The sequence below is a fragment of the Salvia hispanica genome, chromosome 1 (assembly GCF_023119035.1).
Source record: "Salvia hispanica cultivar TCC Black 2014 chromosome 1, UniMelb_Shisp_WGS_1.0, whole genome shotgun sequence".
NCBI classification, from domain to species: domain Eukaryota; kingdom Viridiplantae; phylum Streptophyta; class Magnoliopsida; order Lamiales; family Lamiaceae; genus Salvia; species Salvia hispanica.
The window spans coordinates 14,453,753-14,479,983 of NC_062965.1; the positions used below are offsets into that span (position 1 = coordinate 14,453,753).

General features: G+C 36.1%; 4 protein-coding genes and 1 long non-coding RNA gene across 8 annotated transcripts; 4 read left to right on the forward strand and 1 right to left on the reverse strand.

The window, feature by feature from the left end:
• Positions 1 to 6,582: 6,582 nt before the first annotated feature.
• LOC125202118 lies at positions 6,583 to 7,721 on the forward strand. Its single transcript, XR_007173043.1, has 2 exons — positions 6,583 to 7,395; positions 7,490 to 7,721. It is a non-coding gene; the product is annotated as an uncharacterized LOC125202118 (long non-coding RNA).
• A 1,466-nt stretch (positions 7,722 to 9,187) lies between these two features.
• Positions 9,188 to 12,338, forward strand: LOC125215439 (pre-mRNA-splicing factor CWC25 homolog). Its single transcript, XM_048116862.1, has 4 exons — positions 9,188 to 9,479; positions 9,598 to 9,730; positions 9,858 to 10,025; positions 11,055 to 12,338. The coding sequence occupies exons 1-4, from the start codon at positions 9,292 to 9,294 to the stop codon at positions 12,192 to 12,194; spliced, it is 1,629 nt and encodes a 542-aa protein (XP_047972819.1). The 5' UTR covers positions 9,188 to 9,291; the 3' UTR covers positions 12,195 to 12,338.
• A 632-nt stretch (positions 12,339 to 12,970) lies between these two features.
• Positions 12,971 to 14,578, forward strand: LOC125215449 (aspartyl protease family protein At5g10770-like). Its single transcript, XM_048116872.1, has 2 exons — positions 12,971 to 13,089; positions 13,171 to 14,578. The coding sequence occupies exons 1-2, from the start codon at positions 13,017 to 13,019 to the stop codon at positions 14,415 to 14,417; spliced, it is 1,320 nt and encodes a 439-aa protein (XP_047972829.1). The 5' UTR covers positions 12,971 to 13,016; the 3' UTR covers positions 14,418 to 14,578.
• A 5,724-nt stretch (positions 14,579 to 20,302) lies between these two features.
• On the forward strand, positions 20,303 to 21,579 carry LOC125222214. Of its 2 annotated transcripts, none has more exons than XM_048124716.1 (2): positions 20,303 to 20,455; positions 20,725 to 21,579. In XM_048124716.1, exon 2 carries the CDS (start codon positions 20,753 to 20,755, stop codon positions 21,512 to 21,514), a length of 762 nt encoding a protein of 253 aa, XP_047980673.1. In that variant the 5' UTR covers positions 20,303 to 20,455; positions 20,725 to 20,752; the 3' UTR covers positions 21,515 to 21,579. The 2 variants fall into 2 exon arrangements, with proteins under 2 accessions (XP_047980673.1, XP_047980678.1); XM_048124721.1 differs by having other exon boundaries at positions 20,310 to 20,455; positions 20,731 to 21,579.
• A 292-nt stretch (positions 21,580 to 21,871) lies between these two features.
• Positions 21,872 to 26,063, reverse strand: LOC125222193 (uncharacterized WD repeat-containing protein C2A9.03-like). 3 transcript variants are annotated; one of them, XM_048124696.1, is made up of 11 exons: positions 25,738 to 26,056; positions 25,564 to 25,648; positions 25,195 to 25,357; positions 24,910 to 25,077; positions 24,684 to 24,770; positions 23,985 to 24,119; positions 23,773 to 23,883; positions 23,366 to 23,457; positions 23,138 to 23,243; positions 22,742 to 22,828; positions 21,872 to 22,598 (listed from the first exon to the last, which is right to left on the reverse strand). In XM_048124696.1, exons 3-11 carry the CDS (start codon positions 25,330 to 25,332, stop codon positions 22,185 to 22,187), a joined length of 1,338 nt encoding a protein of 445 aa, XP_047980653.1. In that variant the 5' UTR covers positions 25,333 to 25,357; positions 25,564 to 25,648; positions 25,738 to 26,056; the 3' UTR covers positions 21,872 to 22,184. The 3 variants fall into 3 exon arrangements, with proteins under 3 accessions (XP_047980653.1, XP_047980661.1, XP_047980646.1); XM_048124704.1 differs by lacking the exon at positions 25,564 to 25,648 and having other exon boundaries at positions 24,910 to 25,068; positions 25,738 to 26,063; XM_048124689.1 differs by lacking the exon at positions 25,564 to 25,648 and having other exon boundaries at positions 25,738 to 26,054.
• Between the last annotated feature and the right edge of the window lie 168 nt (positions 26,064 to 26,231).

Genomic DNA, 26,231 nt, shown 5'->3' on the forward strand with positions numbered 1-26,231 from the left:
AGAAAAGTAGAGAGTAAGATTAGCATGAAGAATAAAAGTGACAAAGATTTCAAATTGTATTTTAACTTATAAACTGATATCAAATTGTCAATCTATCTTACACATTCAATATTGTTTTATTTGTCTAACAAGAAGAGTGTGAATGATAAAGGAATCTTTTTATAGAAACATGATCACATAAAAAGATTTTTATAAGTAAGAAGGTTATTTATTTAGATATTTTCATTAAAAAAAAGTAAGAATTATTTTAGTGAATAAGAATAGTCTAGATCTTCCTAAAATCAACAATCAATTTTGAGAGCTATATGGATTATACTAAGCCTGTTAATTATTTAAAATGGATCATTAAGGTAGATAAAAGAATACTCGCTCATGAACCCGAGACTCACGGAACAATTAATATATATTTATCTATTGCAGAAAAATAGATAAATGGTTTGATCTTATTCAATTTGAAAGAACATCCTAAAATTGATTTCTTTGTCAAATAAATACGCACACACACTTCAATATGGATTATTGGATTTCATAACTTTCTTCATCAAAAGGTTGTCTTTGTCGCATACACCTAAATACCAAAACTAACAGATCCGATTAAACTCTAGAAACAAATAATAACACGACAAATAATTTTATCATCTGTGTTTAATTTCTCAACACACAATCTCAAATCATCAATTCCAAACCTTGTTCTTGTCGATATTATCTACATGTTTTATTACATGACAATAATTCATAATAAATTGTTTCCCCATATGAAAATGGGTACAAGATATTGAACTGCATAAAGTCACGAAACACAAAACAGGAAAACGAAAGTAAATGAAAGAGTTTATTGCAAAAAATCGAAATTGCAAGAGTAATTTTATTATTTTAGAAAGTTGCACGTTGAGGCACTCCTTTCCTCCCGCACTTGCAAGTAGCTGATCACTTTAGAAAGGTGCTCGGTGCGGCACTCCCTTCCTCCCGCGCTTACGATTGGGCTTTTGCACAACCTCTGGCTTCACATAGAGCTCAACCCTACCTTCTCCTACATCAGTTTGAACCTACACACAACATCAAAATAAATAATCATACAAAATATAATATCTTTTTAATTATGAGAATTAAATTAGAAAAAGACCTAGCACGCAATCGAGCAAAAACGAAAGCAATCCAGGTTAGTGAGCTTCCTTTTGCAAAGGCAGCAAGCGCCATCGCCCTCATTTAGTGCACCCGACCCGTTGTGCGACAGCGGAGTCAATGACACAACTCATTTCTTGTTGCATTTGTAGGGCTTCAAATATATACATATATAATTATCAATAATTTTATTAATCCAAAATATTGTTCAAAAAATTAATAAAGTTATACCTGAATATTGTCACTGTCAATATATTCTTTCATCTCACTTAGAGGGACAACATTTTGGTAAATAAGCATGTAAATAGTGAGAATACTGTGGTTGTATAGCTCCCCATTTCTGATGCAATACCCGCAAATTGGTGCATCGCAATTTATGCAATATCTATTCAGTTCATTCTTCTGCATATCATTCATGGCGCACACATCTCTTAAAAAATATTTTTTCCAAAAAGGAATCCACCGAATTTTGGAACTTGCCCTCCTCTTCCTGCACATTCAAAAATATCAATTAATTCAATTTTGCAAAGGTAAAAAGATTTGCATCTTATTTTCGAACAAACAATACATTGAAGCAAAAAAAAATCTATTTTATAAAATAATGTATAACTAGAATTGGGGAAATATGAGCTCAATATTAGAGAGTGGATATGCAAATACCTGTTGCATAATTTCACTGCCTGAAGTGCTCATCTCAATCATTTTTTTGGTGATGAAACAACAGTCACTAAGTTGAGAATTATATAGCACCAAATATTGTTAAGATGAGGTTACTTTAGAGTAGTTGGGCGTGTGAAATAAATTGTCACATAAATTGTCCAGAATCGATTCTGATATGTAAGTTGGACTTGGAGTGCTACAAAACACATTAATGACAGTAAAATATGTATTTTCAATATTCATTTAACCACTCTCCACTCAAAAAGATGAACTTGATTTCCATTTTGAAATGGTTGGTATCTCCCGCTTCCTCCGTCCACACAAAATGGTCTCATTTATAGACGACATGTACTTTAATAAGAAATTTGATAAAATAAGCAAGAAGGAGAAAAAATAAATAAAGAGTGAACTACGCAAATGGTCCTTGAACTAAGCGTTTCGCACGTAAAACGGTCCTTGAATTCTAAAAATGTCAAGGGAAGTCCTTGAACTAAGGTATAATCACATGCACGATACTTTTTCTAATTCATCACAATTTTGCACTAAAAATGCCCGCAAGACATGGATGACATTTTTTTTACTTTCATATCTTGGTACTAGATAGGATATTTTTTCTACCTCTCTCTTGAGTACCTGAAATAATATATTTCTTGTAGTTTGAGTACCTAAAATGATATTTTCACTTCACTTTTTCAATCACTTTACGTTATCCTCTTTCTCCAAAACTCTTAGAAAGTAAATCAAAATAAAAAATATTATGAAATTATTAAATATATTAAATATAAAATTAAAATTATAAGTTTAATTATTACATGACTTGTAGCTAAATTTAATTTTGATTCTGATTCAATTATTGTTTTAATATAAAAATTAAAAAATTCAGATTAATTAAAAGTTTTAAAAATAAAAATTTTAAGTCTAATTACAAATTTTAATTTTTAATACTATATAATATGAAAATCAAATCACAATAAAAATTACATTTAGCTACAAATTATTTTGATATTAATTTATAATTTTTATTTTTATAATTAATATATTTAAGAATTTCATAGTTCTTTTATTTTATTTTTTTATTTCATAATAATTTAAGAGAAAAATGATTTGACATAGAGTGATTGAAAAATTGAAGTGAAAATATCATTTTAGGTACTCAAACTATAACGAAAAATTATTATATCCAATATTAGAGAGAGATGGAGAACATGTCCAATTCCTGGATATGAAATTCTAAAATTATCTTTCATGCCTTGTGCATTTTGGTGCATTTTTGTGCAAAATTGTGCATTTTGATTACTCATGATATTTTTAAAGTTAAGGTATTGTTTGCATGCGAAACGCATATAGTTCATGGACCATTTGCATAGTTCAGTCAATAAATAAAGTAAGAAAGATATGAAGAAAAATAAGAGCATCCACATCCATGCTCTTGCCAAGAGCACGGATGTGGGCCCGAACTCACCTTTATTCATTTTTAATTCTCTGCTCTTCCGCAAGAGCACAACACTCACATCCATGCTCTTCCGCAAGAGCATGCTCAAGGGTCCCACCATTCTATTATTCAATTTAAATACTTCAATTACTAAAAACATTTCCACATATTAAAATGCATTCAAAATACCCGAAATACTATTATAAATTACTAAAAAAATTAAAAATTACATAATTAAAATCCTAAAAAATTAAAATTATATAATTAAAATCCTAAAAATTGAGATTGAGAGAGTTGTTTGGTGTATTGTGATTTTTTGTGTTGAAATGAGGGGATTTATAGATGAAAGTGTGAACTTTAGGATAAAAATAATGAAAAAATAAATTAAATGTGTAGAAAAAACGGATATATTTTATTGGGAAGTGGAAAAATATTTTTTTTATTAAATCTGAATTTTTCAAATTTTTAAATTTTTTTTTTTAAAATGATAAACCAACGGCCAACCAAAGCATGTCACGTCGGTTGCTCGTGCTCTTGTCGTCGGCATGGCGGTGCTCTTGCTATCAAGCACGTCTGTGCCGACGACAAGAGTAAGGCTAGGGAAAAATACTGAAATACCGGTCTTATCGTACCGAAAATATACTGAAAATACCGAATTTTTTGTATACCGTGACTTTCGGTACGGTATGATACCTTACCGAAAGATTCCGGTAAGGTAACGGTATGAATTTTCAAATACCGCGGTATACCGTTGCGTACCGAAATTCGGTATACCGTAAACTAAGGTATATACCACAAAAATATAAACACAACTATAGATAAAATCCCTAAAATATAGGGGAGTGATCAATTGTTAACTCATCATTTAATTGCTAACTACAACTAATATAAGGCCATAGGATTTTAGAAAACGTGTGGTCTACAATTTGCCACGTGTAATTTTCGTTTTTATTAATAAAATCAAAAAAGATAAAAAAAAAACTCCAAATTAGGATTTTGGATGAAAATGTCAATATAGTGTTTCAAAAATATCAACACACTGCTTTGAGAATGTGAACACAATGCTTTAAGAATGTTAACCCATTGCTTATATTGACATTCTACATGTATTATATCGACATATTTTATATAGTATGTTGACATTTCTGCTTGTACGAAAAAATTAAAAAAATTTGAATTTTTTTTCAAATTTTGACGTCGGAACATATGTGTCACGACCACATTCTTCCTAGTGGTAGTGATTGCATCTGTACGTGACTAAATAACACTTTAGATATAATAAAATGAGATAACATAAATGATAAGTCGAACTTAGAGCAATAGTCTCATAGGCGAAAGTGAATCACGATTCAGAATAAAGTCAGAGTGCGGTCTAGGTTCATAAATTCCTAGTACAAAATCCTAATGCAGCGGAAAAGTCCAAGACAAGGTAGTATGTATGGAGACATACTACCCTGGGCTACCTATCTACTTATTTAGGAATCGTTCCCAACACCTTCGCCTGCTCGTCAACGTTCAACCTGCACATTTGAAAATAACATGCAGGGCTGAGTATTTGATATACTCAGTGGGCACATTGCCAAAAACAATTCTATTTTATTTGTCAAGCCACAGTTGAGTGATCACGGGGTTTTATTTAAAAGACCCGAGTCACTAAATACTTTTCCTTTAGTAAAGATTTTGATTGCGCAATCACATAACATGGATATACCATATCTGAACATTGTGTGAACCGGGAATGTGGCCACATTCCACGACGGTCACTGGACCGGCCAACTCTTATGTTAGCTCACGGTCCCCTTATGTGTACACTAGTCCGAGTAGGGTTTGTGGCCCTACTGGGACCCGAATTCGATTTAACTAAATTGGCAGAGCCAAGCAGATAGGTAATCATAAAACAAAACATGGCATGACAAACATACTTGAGTAAAGATTCACATTTTCATACTAAAATCACGTTTTGAAAGAATTCCCACCTCAAAAGCTAAATCCTTTTTCCGTAATTTCTTTAACTTGGCCTTAGACGACGTGCGAAGACGTCCCTTTAGGAAATAAAATAATACTACCTCCGTCCCCTAAAATTTGCTACACTTTGACCCGACACGGGTTTCAAGAAATGTAATGGAAAGTGAGTTGAAAAAGTTGGTGGTTTGTGGGTCCTACTAAGTATTAGTTTTACAATAAAATGTGAGTAAGAATGAGTTAGTGGAATATGGGGTCCACTAACAAAAATGGTAAAAGTGAAGTGTATCAAATTTTTGAAGGACGGACCGATAATATGTATCAAATTTTCAGAGACAGAGGTAGTACTTAATTAGACTTTGAGAAATCAATTAAGCTTAAACGTGAATGCATCCTAAGTGCGTGCTCTTTTATTCTTTTTCTTGTTTTTCTAGAAAAAGTTCTAGAATTCTTGAATATTAATTAAATCAGTAGATTTAATTTATTGTGGAGGTTTAAGAAATTATTAGTCTATCTTTGGGAGGATTATTTTTCATGTATCTCGTTCGAAAATAATTTATCCTCTCGGGATTTAATTCGCGAACCATCACTTAGTATTAATTATTTGATAGAGTTACTTAGGGGAGCTCATGATTAATTAGAAAACTAGTCCATTTAATTTATCACCTAGTCCAACTAAAAAAAGTGAATAAATTAGTCCAATACTTTCTTTAAATACTTTCATGCCCAAGCTTCTAATTTAATTCTTTAGCCCATACCTTTATTTAATTGAAGAGGCCCAACTAAAAAAAGAAAAGGCCCAACACTTAATTAAACTCAACCACAAATATACTCCTTCCCCTTTCCATCGGCACTTTCTCAAAATTCATTCTCAAAAATCCCAAATTGAGGGAATCAAATCCCTAATTGGGAATCCGCCGTCCGTTCTCTCTACTCGGCGTCGGCCGGTCATTGCTCCGGTCGACGCCTCCCTTGCGCCGCCGGCAGCTTGTTCCTCCTTTCTCCTTTTTCTATCTTTTCCGACATTACCGGGAACTGCTGATACACCGTGAGGCTCGCGAGCTCCACCGGTCCAGCGCCGGCGTGCTTCCTTTCGTCACCGCCGCCGACTCTGCGCCCAGTCGCCGCGGTATTGCGCCGTCGGAAGGGAGGAGGAGGCATCGCCTCTCTCTCCGTGCTTGGCTCTCACATCCAGCCGTCTTTGGCGCTTCTCGCCGGCGTGTGACGGCATGTCAGCCACAACACCGAGCTCGCCGGCGTGTGACAGCAGCTGGTCTTCTTTCCGCCGTCGGTCAGCCCCTCCGGCCTCTGAATGCAGTGCCGTGACAGCCACCGTCGTGACAGTTTGCTGTCGTGGTCGGGGCTCGTCAAGCGGTCATCTCCGGACGGCTCCTTTCTAAGCTAAGTCTCCCTAACCTAGCTATTTAGGTGATTTCCTTAGAGCAGAGTCTGCTCTTGTTTCATAATTTTAGAGTTAGGCAGATTGTAGTTGTTCTTCAAGGAAACTGCAGTAGCTTGGTTAAAGCTTATGAGCATGTGAGGATTTTCTTTGATTGGTGTTCATAAGTGTACAAGATTAAGGAAAACTTAGGGGTTTAAGTTGATATGATATGGCTACTGAGTTTAGGTAAAAAGACATAGCCTATTGTTTCTGTTATTTCATTTTTGTGGTAAAGCTCTAAGCTTTCTTGTCCTAAGCATAAGGTTCTAATATGATGCAGAGGGGAGCTGCTGAGCCTACTGATCTCATTTAGGACTTAGCATGTTATTTGAGATTTTCTAAATTTTGGTGCTTCTATATGATGATATAAGCAAAAAGATATTTAAACTTGGGATGGAGAGAAGGTGTTACCTGTTGAGAGGTTGTGAAGAAGGGAGGATGAACTCTCTTGTTGTTACTTGCTCTCAACTCTCACTTAAGTTTTGCTGAATTTTCGAAGTGTGTGGGAGGGCAAATTTGATGCATATGCAGGGGTCTTTATAGGCATAGTTGGTGTACTTGTGGGGGCTTTAATGGGGCTGTTATACTACTTTGTTCTCATCTGGCAGCATATCCTCTTTATTATGATTCTGCAGCAAGATATAATTTGAAATTTGGCTCTATTTGAGTACCTAGTACTTGGTGATAAATGGCATTTGTTTGTTGTGGCAGCTGCATAGGCACAATGCAGGTGCCACTATGAGAAGTGGAGATTTGAGAGGTTGACTTGCTATCTTTGGTGAGTCTTTGGTCCTGATGTTGTTTCTTTCCTCTAGTGGTAGTCCCTTAATTTCTCTTGTTTCTTAGCAATTAACACTTGTTTTATCTTGCAGGGGAAAGAAACAACTTGGCTGCCACTTAGCTGTCCCGAAACGTGGGCTCGCTGCCCTGGGCCCGACGGGCTGATCGGATACGGACCACGGTGGGGGGTGCGACTTGGGCTCGGGAGAAAGAGGCCCAAAGAACTTTTCCTTTGTATTTTACATTCTTTCTTCTAGTTTCATGTTTCAATTATGTAAGATAAATAGTAAGTTCAGAGGTGCGTACATAAATTTTCATTCGCGACGGACTTTTTATTGCTTATGTACCGCATTTCGTTTATTTCGTTTATCAATGCAATAAACATGGGTTCGTTTTTAATTCACTTGTTGCTCCCTTTCATTTATAGTTCAAAATGCCAAATTTTTGGGTAGGCATATCCAACTAAGTCAAACACCAATAATAAAAAAAAAAAAAACTCAAGTTTGAGATGCGCCTTAATTTTATTGAAAATTCCATAAGTTAAAAGACAAATTAAGATGCGGGTATTACAATATGCATGTAGCATATCGCTGGAATCCTTATGAAGTTATTTTTAATTTGATATATGTTATATGAATTTAAAGTTTTGGAATTTCTTTTAAAAGTTAGTTATAACTAAACACGTAGTTAATTGACATTAATACCCATATTGATATTTTTTGAAAATAATCCTATGGCCTTATTGACGTTTTTCGTTGATCGTATTGACATTTAGGGATTAATGATCTAAGCCCTTAGTTTGAATATCTAATGGCTATTATTTAGTTGTAGTTAGCAATTAAGTTATGAGTTAGCAATATAACACTCCGCTAAAATATATTTTATATATTTTTAAATTATAAATATCTATTGTGAAATATAAACATAATTAGGAATAAATTATATTTAATTTATTTTTAAAATTATAGAATACAAAATAATATTCTAAAAACTCTAATTTTCTATTTTAATTGATGTTGAAAGTCAGGTATACCGCAAAAGTAAGGTATACCGAACTTCGGTACGGTATACCGAAAATGAGGTACGATATCGATATGAAAATTCGTCATACCGAAAATAAGGTATATCGAAAACTTTGGTAAGGTAAAGGTATGACTTTTTCACATACCGTATTCACGGTATGGTGGTTTCGGTAAGGTATACCGTACCTACCCACCCCTAGGCAAGAGTGCAGCGGTGAGCATGACGACTGCTCTTGCAGAAGCATCGCTGTGGATGTTCTAAGTAAAGTATATCAGAGAGGAGAAAGTGAGTAAAATATGAGAGAGATTTTATATGTAGAACCGAGACTATTTTTTGTGGGCATTCCAAATGGCAAAGTAAGACTATTTTTCATTAACTGGTAAAGTATATAAGACTATTTTTCATTAACTGGTAAAGTATATAATACTCCCTTCATTCCCAAAGAATATGCACTTTGGGTACGACACAGGTTTTAATGCAAAATTGGTAAAGTAAGAGAGAAATAGAGAGAAAAAGTAAATAAAGTATTATTAATAAAAAATGAGTTTATTAGAGAGAAAAAGAGTTTTAAAATTAGAAAATGCATATTATTATGGAACGGACTAAAAAGGAAAGAGTGCGTATTTTTTGTAAGAAGGAGGGAATAAGATATTACCCCAAATTTTTACTGTACAACAAATTCGCTATGTATGTTCGCTTTTAATTTTTATTTTTAAAATTTGTGAATGTGGAGTATTAATAAAAGGAATTCAAGCGATTCCCAATTTATAAGATAGCCGACTGAGCTGACCATTGCGCCCTCTTCAGATCGAGGAATTCACCATTCCGCCGCCCAACTCTGCTCTACGATCGACATAAACATCGAATAACGATGGCGCTCAAGTTTCTCAACAAGAAGGGATGGCACACGGGCAGCCTCCGCAACATCGAGAATGTCTGGAAAGCAGAGCAAAAGCACGAAGCCGAGCAGAGAAAGCTCGAGGAACTCCGCAAGCAGATCCACGAGGAGCGCGACCGCGCCGAGTTCCGCCAGCTCCAGGAACAAGCCGGCCTTATTTCGTAATTTCTCCTTCCCCTCAATTGATTTCTCTTTTTTTAGGGGGATTTTACAATTAGGGCTTAGGGTTTCCTTTTTCAAGAAATTTCAAATTGACACTATTGCGTTGAATTTTGGCAGGGGCCAGGAGCGTTTGGAGTTTCTGTACGATTCTGGATTAGCTGTGGGCAAGGGTTCTGGATTCAAGGCTCTGGAATCGTTGCCCAAGGCAGAGCCGGGGCCTGCTGCATCGTCTTCTACTTCTGCGAAGGAGGTACTGTTTGTGTTTGAATTGATCAATTGAAATTGAGTTTTCCCCCTTTCTTTATCTAGTAAGTATGTTTGAAAAAATTGGATTTAGGGTGCTTATAGTTTACATTGGATGGTGATTGTTATTGCAGCCGCAGCCAGCTTCACTGGGAGCTTTGTTTGAGGATAAGCCACAGTCAGCCAATGATTCGTGGAGGAAGCTTACTTTCGATCCCCTGCTTTCGATCCGTCGGAGTGAACAGGAATCTCTAGCCCGCATCAAGAAGAACCCCATCCAGATGGACATGATCCGCAAATCAGTAAGTCTTCTGTAGCCTGTTGGATCCTTAGTTCGTTGTGTTGGCTAAAAAAATAAGTAGAAAACTAGAAGCAGATTGGAAAATTCTCCATTTTGTTGAAGATTATTGCCATTGTTAGCAAGAGTGATTTTTCTTTTCATGGAATGTGACCGAGTTTAATTGCAGAGCTAATAGTGGTATTCTTGGATATTTAGCAACTGATGTAATTTTAAACTCCATTGCCTGCCATAGCCAGCCAAGATGATATCTTAATTATTTCATGCATTCGAGGGTCTGTTAGAGATAGTTTTGTATTCCCATCACCTCATTTTTTTCTAGTTTTGTTCCTTTGCTCTCATGTCCAAGCTCTGTAGGATGTCTCATTAGGACTTGTTAAATATTTGGTGAAGGGTCTACTAGCATCAATTTCATTTATGTCATGCCAGTATGGTGCAGGAGTAATGTGAATTTCAGAAGATGGTATTACACTGATAATCTGCTAGTTTCAAACCTTTGTTGATCCCACCGATGATACTATAACCGTGTGATCATATGAAATATGAAATATGCAATCCTTCGTGTTGGTGTTATGACTGTGAGCTTTCGAGTATATTTGTGTTCTTCCAGTAGCCAAGGATTTTAATTACCATCCTTGACATTTTCTTCATTTCAGATTGAAATCAAACCTTGAAGTCCTTGAAATTGTCATCATGTAAGGCAGAAATTTATGCATGTTGTAGGATGTGCTAAAAGTAACACCTGGTCATATAATGTTGTATATTCATCTAGGTCCTAGCAATAGGGAAATCATAACCAAATAGTTCCACAACAAATCCCCTTCTATCCAAAAATATCGTTCTTCCTGGGAAAGCTTCAACTTGCATTTAGGATGTGTTTTAGACACCCTAATCTGTTATGCAGTTATACTTGCAATGGTTTAATAATTTCCATGTAGGTGTGTGTGGTGTGGGTGGATATTGAATGTTCTGCTGTCATGTACCCTTGATTTGAGCATAACCGTGACTTATTATAGCCAATTGTCAATTTCAGGTAGAAGCACAGAAGAACAAAGACAAGGATGGAAAGAAACACAAGAAAAAACATCACAAAAAGAAGCCCAAACACAACACGAATTTGTCGTCGGATAATGACTCTGAGGATGACCTTTTGACAGTGGAAAAGCACAAGGAGAGTCGCCATAAGGGCTCCAGATCTGAAAAGCATTCAAGTAAGAGAATCCATACATCTGATGATGAATTGAGTGAAGGAGATGGTAGAATAAAGAAATATTATGATGAGTCCAAAGATCGGAGGCCAAGTGGCTCTCAGGATGCCTCTTTGACAGTGGAGAAACACAGAGAGAGTCGCCACAAAGGATCCAGATCGGAAAAGCATTCGAGTAAGAGAGTCCATATTTCTGATGATGAATTGAGTGAAAGAGATAGTAAAAGAAAGAAATACCACGATGAGTACAAAGATCGGAGGCCAAACGATGAGTACAAAGATCGGAGGCCAAACGATGAGCACAAAGATAGGAGGCCAAACGATGAGCACAATGATAGGAGGCCAAAAGATGAGCACAGAGATAGGAGGCCAAACGATGAGCACAGAGATAGGAGGCCAAAAGATGAGCACAGAGATAGGAGGCCAAACGATCAGCACAGAGATAGGAGGCCAAACGATGAGCACAAAGATCGGAGGCCAATTGGCAGTCCTAATCGCAATATCGACAGAGTTGATGATGATCAACATAGAAGTAGTAGGAGTCATCATGAATCCAATAAGGAGCGTTCTTCAGAACAGCAGCATGAACCTTGTCATGAGAAGAACAGTTATTCTTATTCAAGCACCTCTGTTAAGCCACCAAGGCCTGAGTCAAACAACAGGCCCCGAAAAGCTGGTAAACTATCAGAAGAAGAGAGAGCTGCTAAATTGAAGGAGATGGAAATGGATGCTCAACGGCACGAGGAACAAAGATGGACGCGTATAAAGAAAGCAGAGGATGCTGAAGCAAAGGAAGCTATTCTTGATCATGTCACTTCTGGTAGAAACTTCCTGGATGCTACTCAGAAAAGTGTTTATGGAGCTGAGAAAGGAGGAAGCTCAACGATCGAGGAGAGTGTGCGCCGCCGTGCATATTATTCACAGCGGCGATCCGACAGTGAGAGCAATGCTTTCCGGAGAGCCTAATTTTTTGACAGAGATCCAGATTTTTTCTGGTAAAATATGTAACCATAAATACAGAATTCCTGTACCTGGTTGTTTGTAGTTCTGTGTGGTTTTCGCTTAAATGTTTTCAGTTTCATTAAATTTATTTGAGCTACAAATTCTCCACATGCAGTCGTATTCACAGGCGCAAGTTAATTTATAATAGTAAAAGATTGTAATTTTCTCTCGTGCTTTAATATATATATATATGAATGAATCAATTAATGTTAAAGCCAAAATTTCTCAAGAGGTACGTGACATATAAACTACCATCTTGTTTCTTTTTCTTAAGTTACGTGATGAATGGCAAGGGAGATGGATTTAGTTATTACTAGACGTGGGCGTTTTAACCGGATTGTCGGTTAACTGTCGGTTCAGAATTAGAACTGGCATCCGGCAGTTCAACCCGAACCGTGCTATCAGTTTTGGCAGTCCAGTTCCTGATTCGGACAGGAACTGCCAAAAATGCTTCACGGGCCGGTTATGGTTCCACATTTTCCCGAACCGGAATTGATGGTTCTGAACCAGAACCGGCGGTTCTTGAACCATGGGCACGTCTTGTTATTACAGGTGTCGGATTCTTGATTCCTCAATCAGCAGCCTTTCAAAAAGCAAAGGAAATGGGCCCCTAAAACTAAGACACAATAGATGTCTCAACCACATGTTTCCTCATCTTGGTTGAGAGGACCTCACAAGTCAGTGTAACACGTCCCTTCCAACCTCGACCTCTCAACTGATTGTTTAACAATCTTAATCTCATTGCTATAAATCCCCCAGCTTTGAGGGTGAAAACAAATTGCAGACATGGAGCTGTTCTTGTCTTCTTTTCTTCTTCTTCACTTGGTCATTGGAACTTCTGCCATTAGACTCAATCAAGGCATGTTTGTTGTTTCCTTTTTTATAAGCATTATTGCATAAACATATGTTGTCTACTTTACTAACATATTGATTCTTGCAGAACTTGGCCAGCTGAAGCTGCCTCTTGATCATGTCCCCGCCTCACTCTCCTTCTCGGACGTCCTTGCTCAGGACAACGCCCGCGTCAAGTTTCTCAATTCACGACTCGAAAAGAACTTTACAGCAGCAGCTGTTTTTCCCGGTGGATTGGTAGAGGGCACTTTCGTTAGCGCCCCCTTGAATCCAGGTCTTTCACTCGGTGTAGGGAATTACTACACCAAAATTGGGGTAGGGAGCCCGGCTACTTACTATCCGGTCGTTGTGGACACGGGAAGCTCCCTCTCGTGGATTCAGTGCCAGCCCTGTTTGGCCTATTGCCATCCACAAGCTGGTCCTTTCTTCAACCCTTCGGCTTCAAACACGTATAAAACTCTATCGTGCGAAGCAACCGAGTGCTCTTCGTTGAAGTCTGCCACACTCAATAGCCCCATGTGTACGAAATCGGATAAATGTGTGTACACAGCAACATATGGTGATCAGTCCTTCTCTCAGGGCTTCTTGAGCAAAGACACTCTCACCTTTGGCTCTGAGAAGCTCCCTGGTTTCGTCTACGGTTGTGGTCAAAACAACGATGGCCTATTCGGGAAGTCAGCCGGTCTGATTGGCTTCGCGAAGAGCTCTCTGTCCATGCTGTCCCAGCTCTCAACGAAGTACGGGAAGGCCTTCTCGTACTGCCTCCCAACCGCCTCTGGCTCGGGAGGCTATCTCTCCATTGGATCTCATTCGACTTCCTCTCCACCGAGCTTCACTCCTCTGCTATCCGACTCCCGGGATCCTTCCCTGTACTTTGTAAAGCTCACGGCCATAACGGTCTCTGGGAGGGCGTTAGCCGTGCCAGCGTCTGACTATAGTATCCCGACCATCATCGACTCTGGCACCACCATATCGCGGCTGGCAGGGCCGGTGTACACGGCCCTGAGGGCGGCGTTGGTGAGGGTCATATCTCCGAGGTTTAAGTTGGTTGAGGCGTATTCCATTTTGGACGCGTGCTTTGCTGGGACAGCGGGCGCGATAGCCTCAGTTGTGCCTGCGGTTGAGATGAGGTTCCAGGGAGGGGCGGCGCTGAAGCTGGCGCCGCGCAATCTTCTGTTGGAGGTGGAGAAGGGGACGACGTGCTTGTCGCTGGCCGGGAACTCGGATATACGAGACAGCATCGGCATCATCGGCAACCAGCAGCAGCAGACTACACAAGTTGTGTATGATGTAGCTAATTCAAGACTTGGATTTGCTGCTGGTGGCTGTCGCTAATTTGATGCATATTTGTTGTTTAAGAATTCTGTTGTATAAAATGTTGATATCAATCATTGTGTATAGTTATTCTACTTCAATTTGTATGTAGTACTAATATTTATAAACCGCATCATATCTTCCTTTGTATCAAATTTATAAACTTTGAATGATTTATTATAGAAGCATTGGCAGAATTATCTAAATAAGATCAAAATTTAGATAATTGTTATGACAAAATTAGTATATACGGCAACCATAGACCATAGTAAACAGTAATCATTTGTCATTGTCATTATCATTATTGTTATTTAATTATCATTATCGTTATTAATTTATTGGTTGGAAATACTAATTATTGAAGATAGAAACCATTAAGAAATGAAAGGCATGTGTGTGATGGATGGTGATCGAATTTGAACATGCATCCATTTACAGTTGCCAATAGTTTTCAAATGCGTTCTTATCTCCATATTGTAGTTTTCTCAATATATACAGTATTTCGTAATATACTATGGTAAATTTACTAGTGATAATAGATTTCGACTGGGACTGTGCTGTATAGTGACAACTGACAATGACAAATATAATCATATAACTATATTTCTAAAAATATCACATCGAATTTTTATAAATACTCATTATCAATTCAAACTTATATAATTTTTTTTCCTACCAATCAAATTAAAATTAATATGTATTTGGTAACCTGGTTGAGATTAATATCACTATTTAAACTGTAGCATCTGACAGTTGTAAATTGATCAATTAAAATTATAGTGAGTAATCACTATTTAAACTGTAGCATCTAACAGTTGTAAATTGATCAATTAAAATTATAGTAACTCATAGCAGGGTCTTATTCTAATGATTATAGCACCCTAATCCAAAATCAAGACTAAATCTCCACCCTTGGATTTTAAAATGAGTGGATGAGATTAAAGCTCACAAATCTCAATAAATAGTAGACAAAATATCAACAAAAGGGTAATATCGTCATTATGTTATCATATGATAATTTTCGTGGGTGTTTTTTTATATCAACATTGTGTATTACAAATATCAACAATATGATATAAGAATATCAACATTAGTACAAGAAAATATCAACACATATTTATTGAGATTTTTACATGGTTTTATTCAGATTTTTTGATGTATTTGTTGATAAAAATCCTGGGTATCAACATTTACTTAAAACTAAAATAAAAAATATCAAATTTCATCATCCGAACGTCGTCGGAACATATGCAATTGAGATCTCGTTGGAATCCTTATTAAATTATCTTTAATTTGATATATTTTTTGCGAAAAAATAATTTAAATTGAGAAAGTTACGTAAATTTAAAGATTTGAGATGATTTTGAGGAGAGAGAAAGTAGTTGGTTATAATTACTATATATAGAATTTGACATTAATATCCTTTTAATTTAATTAATAATTATTTAAATTTAAAATATATCACACTTGACATTATATTAACCATAAGATCTTCTAATCTAATGGTTGAAAATTGGTCTCAATTTGGGATTGGTAATTAGTTAGCAATTGATTACTTCTCACTCATAATATTAAAACTTCTCCATTAGATAATATAAAGTAATTATAATTGCAAAATAAATTGATTTTCCATCAAATTTAACGGACTGCACGTTAGTAAATATTTCATTGATATATCATCTAGCAGTGTTATAAATTTGAAGTCTACATATGGTTTGATCCAATGTTTTAAAAATCGGACCGGTGAGCGAACCGGCGAAGCTACTGGTTCATGGTTCAACCGGTCGCACCGATTTAACTACTGGTCGAACCGTTATACTACTATAAATATATTAAATTAAATATATAATGCTCAAAAATATAATAAATGATAAAATATAATTCATAATATGTAAAAAGTATATTAAACCTTGTAAATAATTAGTTATATATAATACATATTATAACATTATAACTTAAAATGTCATTAAATTTACACATTTACATATAAATTCATTGTTAATAACCAAATTTTCTTAAACAAAATACGGAAACTTAACAACAAATTAAAATAATAAATACAATCATAATATTCAATAATTATTTACATCATTATTAATTATAACTTAAAAGTATAATATATAAGTAATTATAATATATAATAAAATAAGTAAAATATTTTTCTTAATGCAAGCACCACAATGTCCAATTTAACAAAATTTAATAAAATTAAAATTGTCTTCCCATATACTCACGCCGCAACTCACCTCACCTCAATACCGGTCCAGTTTCTTTCTCTCTCAATCCCCCCCTTTCTCTTTCTTGTTTTACTTCTCATTCCCTCTCTATCTTGTTTTACTTCTCGCCTCAATGCAGTTTCTCACTTTCTCAATCCCTTCATTTCTCTGTCTCGGTTTACTTCTCATTCCCTCTCTATCTCATTTTACTTCTCAAACCCTTCCTTTTTTCAGCTATTGTGTTCCTAAATTATTAGATCTGCTCTCATGGTTGAAGGAAGGGTGCAAAATAATACTCCCTCCGTCCCGCTTTAGCAGTCCCATTGACTTTTCTGCCATCTTTTTGTAAAAATGATAAAAAATAGTTAAAGAGGAGAAATGGTAAATTAAGAGAAAGAATAATATAGAGAAGAGTCTTATCTACATTATTGTTTCTCTTATTTTACCATTTCTCCACTTTAACTATTTTTCATCATTTTTACAAAAAGAGGGCAGAAAAGTCAATAGGACTGCTAAAGCGGGACGGAAGGAGTATTATAATAAACATTTAAATATAGTAAACCGGTTTCGGTTTCCGGTTAGCGGTTTAACCGGTTTGGCCGGCCGGTTTTACCGATTCTGTCCGGGTCAACCTACAAACGATTTCTAGGAGCAAACCGGACGGCTGCCTACCGGTTCGCGGTCGAACCGGCCGGTCCGGTCCGGTCAAACTTTGATCTAATTTCAAGCTTAGAATATTTGGGAATAGTAATATAGGTGATTAATAAAATTAATATAGCGGTGGGTTATATTAACCAGTGTTAATCCACGTGCGATGCACGACGACATATTTTTTTGTCATACAATTTTAAATTGTTAATCGATTAATTAAAATAAGAATAAATATAATTATATAAGATTTAAAATGGAAAAATATACTACTATATAATAAAAATCCAATAAACATATACTCAACTCATTTTACATCTAAAGACATTAAATTAAACATATTTAAAATGGAATTAAGACATATAATTATTTGGACAATGATAAAGAGACTATACTAAGTGTTGACATTTTTGAAATATATGTTTAGAACAATCCTTCATATTTCTCTACTAAAAATAATAAATTGTGTAAAGATGAAGATAAATACTATGTATGTTTGAGTTAAGGATGCTACAATTCTTCCCTCTCTAAGAACTGTAAAAAATATTGGGATAAAATTCTGGAACCATATACACGCGGTACTCTAACTATTGTAATCAAAGAAAAAAAACAACAATAAATGAAATGGAAATTACAATGAAAATTAGTCAAAAAAAACCCTCTTTCCACAAGACAAAATAACATCACGGTTAGTGCTCTCGGGTCGACGTATTTTCCCCAAAGATGAAACGATTTCCTCCTAGCGTATATAACATCTCAAACCTGCTAGGCTCCTATAAACTTGATGGGGCTCCAAAATCAAGCAAAACAATGTTCCTAAAATGTGCAATAAAATGTTGAGAGTTTGAGAGAGAATGAAGAATGTTTTGTTAGTGTATATTTCATCCACAACTCTATGCCTTTTATAGGTATAAAATTAGTACATGAGAGATCATGGAATAAAAACATTATAAATTATAAAATCAAGACAATATAGGTTACAAAATTTGTTAAATGCTCCTTATTCTATTTAAATATTTGTAACCACCAATGAGTCATTGTAGTGCTTTAAGAATTAGTCAAATGCTCATTAAAATATCTAATAAATATTCATGAGAGTCACTTAAAATGTTCAAATTGGTCCATAACTTATAAATATTTCATAATATGGACAAAACATATAAATATTTTAAAAAAGGTCAAAACTCGCCTTTTATATATGTATAGATTTGACTTGGTGAATGTTGATGAAACATATGGATTGGATTTCAAATAGTTATGAATTTACAAAAGAGCAAGTGCTCCCAAAATAGAGGTGGGCTCGCAAATTGTAGTGACCAAGGGAATAATTGAGATGACTATTTGTTTCACAATTAACACATTCATACATTACGTAGTGACGTTGACACAATCCTTGGTTTTTTCTTTGAAAAATTAGTGTGAAAACAAAAAAACAGTATATTGGTTAAAGATTTGCAACAATAGATTTCATTTTTCATACAAATAAATTAAATGAATTAGTTATTGAGTGACAGTCATATGTTGGGCCCAAATATGTGTAGTAGTATTTGAATTGGTTGAGACATAAATCAGTAAAGAAGGCCTATTTTATGGTTTATGAGGCCTGCTGATACCAACAAGTGATTTTCTTTGTCTCCATCGCTTCCTTTGAGTATAGAAATTAAAGAAATAATTTAGTTAGTTAAATAGTGAAAATAAAATAAATAAATAAGAGGACAAAATAGAAGAGAATAAATAAATAATTAAAGACAAAGTAAAGAACGATTGAGAATAAAGTTCTCCAAAGAACAAGCATTTACCATAAATATTAATTTGTTTTGCTAAACTCTTTTTTCTATAAACATGACAAGTAACTGCTTTTTATTTAATGAATCTATTCATATCTTAATTGACATTGATGCATGAAATAGAAGCGTCCAAAATAAAGCTTAGTTGATGCTCTTAGATTTAATAGTTGACAGCTACTTTTTAGTTCATAAGAATTTGGTTAAATTTTAATTAATTAAAGTAATCAAATTGTTAACTGTAGAGATAAGTTTTGTGATTAGTGTATCACCAACGTGGCGCCCGCAACGGGATTAGGTTTGAAATCAAAATCAATAAGATGGCCCACAAATTTAAAACCTAACCCTCAATCATGACTTTATAATTATTCAAATCACATCCCATTGAATTATTGAATCTCAAAGTGTCGACAAATACTTGTGAACACATACACGCATCCAAACTATTTTCTACGCCAAGTTTTAAATCCAATAATGTTTAAAACAAGTTTTATTAGTATAATTTATAATTAATTTTTAGTATAACGATGGATTAAGTGGAGCATTGTAACCACCGCTTTCCTCATTCTCTGCCACTGATATTGCAAGTACTCCTCCGCCCCTTTTGCATGTAACATAAAAAGTTTCTTTATTTATATACTCCATCTCTCATTTGAGTACAAAATAAATTTTAAGAAATGTAAACAAAAGTTGTGAAAAAAGTTATTAGAAAGTGGATCCTATTTTTTTATATTAGATTTATAATAAAATGTGCGTAGAAAAAGGTTAGTAGAATGTCAGACCTATTACCATTTATAGGATATTCCAACCGGGACGCCTAAAGTGGTACACCTAAAAATGGTAAACCGAGACTCCTAAAGTGGAACGGAGAGAGTACCAACCAGGACGCCTAAAGTGGTACACCTAAAAATGGTGAACCGAGACTCCTAAAGTAGAACGAAGGGAGTATATCATAACTGATATCTTTTCATTTATTTGAAACTCTAATCGGCAACTGATGCTCAGCTAATCACAGTTGCAAAAGGAGATAGAAAAAATGAGAATTGGTAATTTTTTTATAATTGCAATTAGCTGAACACACCATGTGACAATACATTCAGACTGGTAATTTCTTTCCGAAACATGATCCAAATTATAGATAATATTGAGTAAAGTTGCAAGTTATGGATTTGTGGCACACCATTACTCAAAATTTAAAATATATAAATAAATGGAGAAACAAAGGAACAATAAATATTGGAAAAGTAAAGTCTAAAAACATAGGCTTAGTCAATAATCAATACAATTATAGAATATACACTTCCGCCTTCACCTCGCTGCTTGTGTTCTCACTTCTCCTTCACAAATATCACACCATTTTCTGAGCTCAGATCGCTAAAAATTCTCAGCGTCTCTACCTGCAGGCTAAAAGGTACATGTTCTAATCGATCCTCTCTCTCATCGCTTCATCATTCGTTTTTGTTTTTTTTAATCACACGATCATCTATCCGTCGTTGTTCATCGTTAACAAATAAAATTATTGTCGATTGCTCGAGAAAAGTTGCTAAAATAAGTGTTTGGACGTATTATCAGTAGCTGAAGATAATCAGTCATGAAATTTGAATTCAAACAATGCGCAGTTACTATCAACGCCCTAATTTAGTTCGTTGAAGCTTAGTTCCTTTAATTTTGATGTTGTAGAAGCAGAAATCGTTGAGTGGTTGAAGAAATGGGATGCATAACTTCGAAGGCGATTACGCGATCGATGAGTATTAGAGAAGAGCTGAGGCATGGCTTCCAAAGCAGATCCGCAGCTTGGGATGAATTACTAGCATCACACATCGCCAACACCAACACCACCACTTTCACTCCACCATCAATTGATGTTGCAGATCATCCTCCCCCTACCAATGCAGATCTATTCACACGCTCCAAAAGCTGCCACACGCTGCGAGAGGACGTGCCGGACTTCAGAGACGGGAAGAGGAGCCTGAGCTTCCACACAGTGGAGGAGTACGACGCGTTGCTTGAGCGCATTCGAGCTCAAGATAGCTCCCCGTGGGATGATGTTGAGTTGCAGGGATTGGCCGAGGATGAGGATGAGAGGTGTGATGTCGATTTTGCTGAGGCAGAAACAGGGTGGAAAAGGAAGGCGGTGGCGAGAGGGCTTAAATCGCTGGATGTGTCGTCGGGAGAAGTCCCAGCCGTTTCGAGGCTGAGACGGAAAATGGTTGAGCAACCCCAGATTTACTCTCCTGGGAGTTATGTTACACCCAAATTTGGGAGCTACAATGCTCCTGCCAATGCCATGCCACGAGACGACACGAAACAAGATGCGGCTGTGTTCAGTCCCGAGCTGCTTGCTGCTTTCGAAGATTGTATGCAGCAGCTGCAGGTGGAAGAAGACACCATTCTCAAACAAATATTGGTTGATCATTCATTTGAGAATGAAATCAAACATGTACAACACAATCCACTTGTAGAGTCCTAGATTCAAATTTTGAGACTTCAAGAGTTGACATATTCAAATTATCAGAATTCTTCACATTCATATCATATTCCAACTTTGCATTGCTCTCAACCTAATGTCAAGTGAAACGGAACTCGATCTCGATGCATCCAACCTAATTACATCATAATTGTGATTAATATACCCTAAATGAGATGAACACGCGTGATAACGAATTCAATTAGGGCAGACACACCGATCATCTGGCCAACAAAGGCCAATTGACTGTTTAGCGATGCATCCACATCCACATCCGCCTCAGCCATTTTCCCGAAAGAATGGCCGTTTATTAAGGCTTCACTTTCATACAAGGTAGTAACAGATAAAAACAATGAAGTCTAATCGCAGACAGTCAGCATTCTTTTACTCCAAAACAAAAAAGTTAAATGGTACAAATTGAATATTTCATATACACATCACCAAATGACATTTTCAGACAAGCCTAGCCTTGATTCAACTTGAGGCAGCATCACAATGCATTCAAGGCACCTTATGTAACCTGCCCCGTCACCGGATGGTGTTATTTGATGACACAACAGTTGGTCCAAGATACAGCACACACTGATTCATCTTCAGACCAGACCTCTTCCAGGTGGCCAGAGAGATGCTACCATTGTTTCTCCTCAACAATCGCCAAAGGAATTCAAGATTCTCACATTAAGGAGTCGAGGTATGAATGGTTTCTACAGCGGTTGTATTGAAGAAGGCTACCGTAAGTGCGATCCCATACCCCAATGAACAGGGATTCAGTATCAGGGCTGAAAGAAACTCCAGATATCTCACCAAAAAAGTCTATCTCTTGCTCTTTCTCAAAACCATTTTGTACATCATACACATGAACAAAGTCAGCTGGTTCGGCCATGGCCATGAACTGGCCATCAGATGTGAAACGGATTGATCGGATGGCACCAAGATTTCCTTTCAGTACAGCAACTGATTTAGATAGGTTTCGAGCATCCCAGACTCGGCATGTCTTGTCCTGGTTCCCTGTAGCAAAAGTGTAGCCATTTGGATGCCAAGCAGAGGCAAAGGAGAAGTCCAAATGCCCGTGAAGAGACCCAATGGTCTGCAAAGAAAAAAAGGCATAGCACCAAAATATAATATTATTAAATCAAAGCACAACCTCACCTCTCAGCAGACATTATGAAGTACGATTGCCTTTGTTCTTAGTGGCCAAAAGAAATTGATGCAAGAAACAAAATATGCTACCTTCCCAGTTTGTGAATCAACGAGCATCCCAACAGGATTGTCGCCAACAATAGCAATAATCTTGTTATCCGGACTTAGAGAAGTGTGCTGTAAAGAAAATCATCAAGTCATCCTTGTGCTTATATCTACCACCGCAACACGTCACATGCACAAACACATGGGAGGCAGACTCAAAATAAAAGAGCATGTACACACACAGATACAATACAACGTTTCACACATAAATCCCATTGTTATAACATTTTGTTAATCAAAGTATATTGTCCACAATCTTCTTCGTGCTAAAACCTCTCAAATATGTCCAAGATAGCAACTTCACAAGTTCTAACAATTTTAAAATGTTAATGTGTGGAACTTATATCCAACTATATCACAGTTACAACAAAGTGAACTTACATTTACAGGAAACGGATAGGAGAAATGTCTAACAAGCTGATATTTTTCCAAATCAAAATCCCGCACTCCACAATCATTATTTGATGCTGTGAAATGAACAGCACCACTGAAAGCAATTCAAACCAATTAGTTCCAGATTATGGATTGTTGAATGTAAAACATTGTAGAATATATGAATCCTTGGTCCAGAGGCTATCGAGGGTATTATAAATTGAGAATGAAGCTAACCTCGGACCATCATAGATCTCAATTGCATTGGTGATTGCATTATCATCATAAGTTGTCCTTGTGCAAAAGCTAACACCAGGTCTATCTAGATACTGCATCAGAAAGGAACATCCGTTCAACAATCAAGAGACAAAAGAAAGATTCCAAACTTAAATAAAATATGCATCGTCAGTATAAAAGCATCTGAGCATTCATATGATCTGTAAACAAGTGGAAGATAGTACTTAATAAGCACAGATTGAGCATCGCCTCAAAATATCTCGACAGGAACTAAGGTTTGAGAAAGCAGAATAAACAAGGTTATATTACAACAGCCAATAACACAACTCTTAGTAGTGAATTGCATAATATGTAAACTGAATCCAAACAAAAGGCAAAATAATAAATCTTTCATGGGAGAGAATTACCTTGCAAATAAGCTCACCCTGGAATCCCCCAGCAATCAACAAATTGTCACGGACAGCCAGAGTACTAACTTGAGTTTGAGTAAATCCTTCTAGTAGGCTTCCAGGGTGTTTCTATAAAGAGAGATACACAAGTCAGAAAAATTAACTACAAAGGAAGCATTAAGCCCAATACTTTAATTACTCAACAAATCATCATTTAGGAAGAGATGTACCTCTGACGGAGCCACATGCCCAGAGACATTAAGAACTTCAGTCTTTTTGGAACTTAATGAAGACCAGTGAATAATTGAGTAATGCGACATGAGGTAAACATCATGCTTTGATGTTGACCAAACAAGGTTCCTCAACTGCAATAACATTTACAGGGAGAAACTCAGAAAACATGCATGCAACATAAATATCAACCATGATGCTCAATATATGATAGTATCTCTAAAAAGAAAAACACTGATGCTCAATACACATTTTAAAAATATTCATGACAATGCATGGCATTAGCATGTTCTATGCATCTAACTGAACCTCATTGTGAAACTGCTAGTGGCAGTGGGCATCTATTTAAAATTACATTTCACAATTTGACTGTTTGATGTGCTGTAACAAATCAGGACGCACAGCCAAACACAACCAACGAGAGAAAACTCAGCATGGAAGCAGAAGATCATTACATCATTGCACATTTGTATACTTCACATTTCACAATAAAACCTACTTAATTTAGCCGATAAGAACATTGTATACTTCAATTACTCTCATCCCAAACAGAGAGCACATATAAAGAAGCGAGTTAGAAAAAGAAAAGAAGATCAAAAAAACAATGTTCAATCCGATTATTTAGCTGGTACCAAGCACTTACGGTCATTAGAAAGATCAGCAAACAGCAAACATCAAAGAGGAACAGAACCAATCACCTGAAAATGAAGAATGGTTGATTTTACTGATCTGGTATTCTGCCAGAATTCATAATACGCTCCACCTTTCCTAGTTACTTTGCATTCCTAACATACCCAGAAGAGAGAACCACAAAATTTATACCACTATTAGAATCAATAAAACAATAGTTTATACATTTTCTAGAAGCACAAAAGCAATCTAACTCTGTTCAGCTACCATATAGCAAATAAGACTAATTATTACCTTTTCTGATTCCTCACCGGAGTGGAGTACATTCTCATAATTCTTGTACTGTTCTAGCCTAGTCTGTCTATACTTCTCCCTAGTTATGCTTAGCCTCTCCCATGGAATTCCTTGGATATCCTTCCCTCTCCGTGCCTCAGCAGCCGATGTATCAGTGATCTTATTGTCCTAATCCAACATTCAAGTTATCACATATCGCCAATAATAAAACCGACAGGCAATAACAATTGAAAAGATTATAGTGATATCAACAATCATAAAATTTGAAGGTGCTGTGGGACTAACCAAATTATCATGTTCATCCTCATCCTCAGATTCTGTGTCCCCTCCCATTATTCGACCAGCAAAATACATATCTTCTTCTACTTCTCCCATCTCATAGTCAGCAGGCGCATAATCCATTTCTTCCACTTGATATGACATTTATCCAACTTCAGTTACCAGGTAACTACAAGGAAAGTAACTCAATAATATAATTAGATTGCATGAACAATCTCCAACCACCGCAGAAACTGTAAAATACCAACGAAACTAAACGTTTACATAACCACCCCAAAAGAAAGCCTTAATTCAAACATTAAAATCTTGACCAATAACTTCAAAGGCCGAAACCAAAAAAAGAAAACATTTTTCGAATTGAAAATTCTAGTATACCTGATATAAAGTAGGAAATTGAAACCAATTACAAAATTGAAGGGTTACAAGAAGCCAATTCAAAGTGAGCATTCAGTACCGAACCCTAAGCAGCAAAGAAAGTCAAAACATAGGCAAAATAAACCTATAATCTACAAATCAACATCACATCGCAGAAAATTAAACTGTACTCACATAAAAAAGAGCGGAATTAAAATGAAACGTTTAATCCTCGCCTCCAACTCGTCCAATTTCCGATTTTTCCACAGCAGAAAGATCGAATCCTCGAAGATAATTGCGCAACAATCAGAGCCGCGGGGACTCCGATGGAGAGGATTACAGAGAGATCTCTGCGGCTTCGATCAAAAAGCGCATGCGATCTGGAGCTGGCTCAATTTTCCAAAAGCACTTCAATTATGATATACGACTCCTTGTTGAGGCGGTTAATTTCTTAGTTTGGTTGCGGTAAAAGAGAAAAAGAAAAAGGCAGTTAAAATGAAGGTATGATAAATCGATAATGGAGAATGAATGAAGATCTTTTTCGTAAAAATGGAATATTGAGAGGGTAAATTTGAGAAGAAACAAAATACTAGTGGATTTAGGCTTACGATTTACTGCAATGGATATTTGCAGCTGTTTTGCGATGGAAATCAATGAATTTGGCCCACCACAAGATAAGAGAGGTTTTC

Excerpts from the sequence above, each read along its gene's own strand:
- LOC125215439 (XM_048116862.1), top strand. The coding sequence starts at position 9,292 with ATGGCGCTCAAGTTTCTCAACAAGAAGGGATGGCACACGGGCAGCCTC. Across the intron at positions 9,480-9,597 it reads GAACAAGCCGGCCTTATTTC|GGGCCAGGAGCGTTTGGAGT; the intron begins GTAATTTCTCCT and ends GAATTTTGGCAG. Across the intron at positions 10,026-11,054 it reads TGGACATGATCCGCAAATCA|GTAGAAGCACAGAAGAACAA; the intron begins GTAAGTCTTCTG and ends TGTCAATTTCAG.
- LOC125215449 (XM_048116872.1), top strand. The coding sequence starts at position 13,017 with ATGGAGCTGTTCTTGTCTTCTTTTCTTCTTCTTCACTTGGTCATTGGA. Across the intron at positions 13,090-13,170 it reads TGCCATTAGACTCAATCAAG|AACTTGGCCAGCTGAAGCTG; the intron begins GCATGTTTGTTG and ends TGATTCTTGCAG.
- LOC125222214 (XM_048124716.1), top strand. The coding sequence starts at position 20,753 with ATGGGATGCATAACTTCGAAGGCGATTACGCGATCGATGAGTATTAGA.
- LOC125222193 (XM_048124696.1), bottom strand. The coding sequence starts at position 25,332 with ATGTCATATCAAGTGGAAGAAATGGATTATGCGCCTGCTGACTATGAG. Across the intron at positions 24,771-24,909 it reads CCGGTGAGGAATCAGAAAAG|GAATGCAAAGTAACTAGGAA; the intron begins GTAATAATTAGT and ends TGGGTATGTTAG. Across the intron at positions 22,829-23,137 it reads CCTATCCGTTTCCTGTAAAT|CACACTTCTCTAAGTCCGGA; the intron begins GTAAGTTCACTT and ends TTTTCTTTACAG.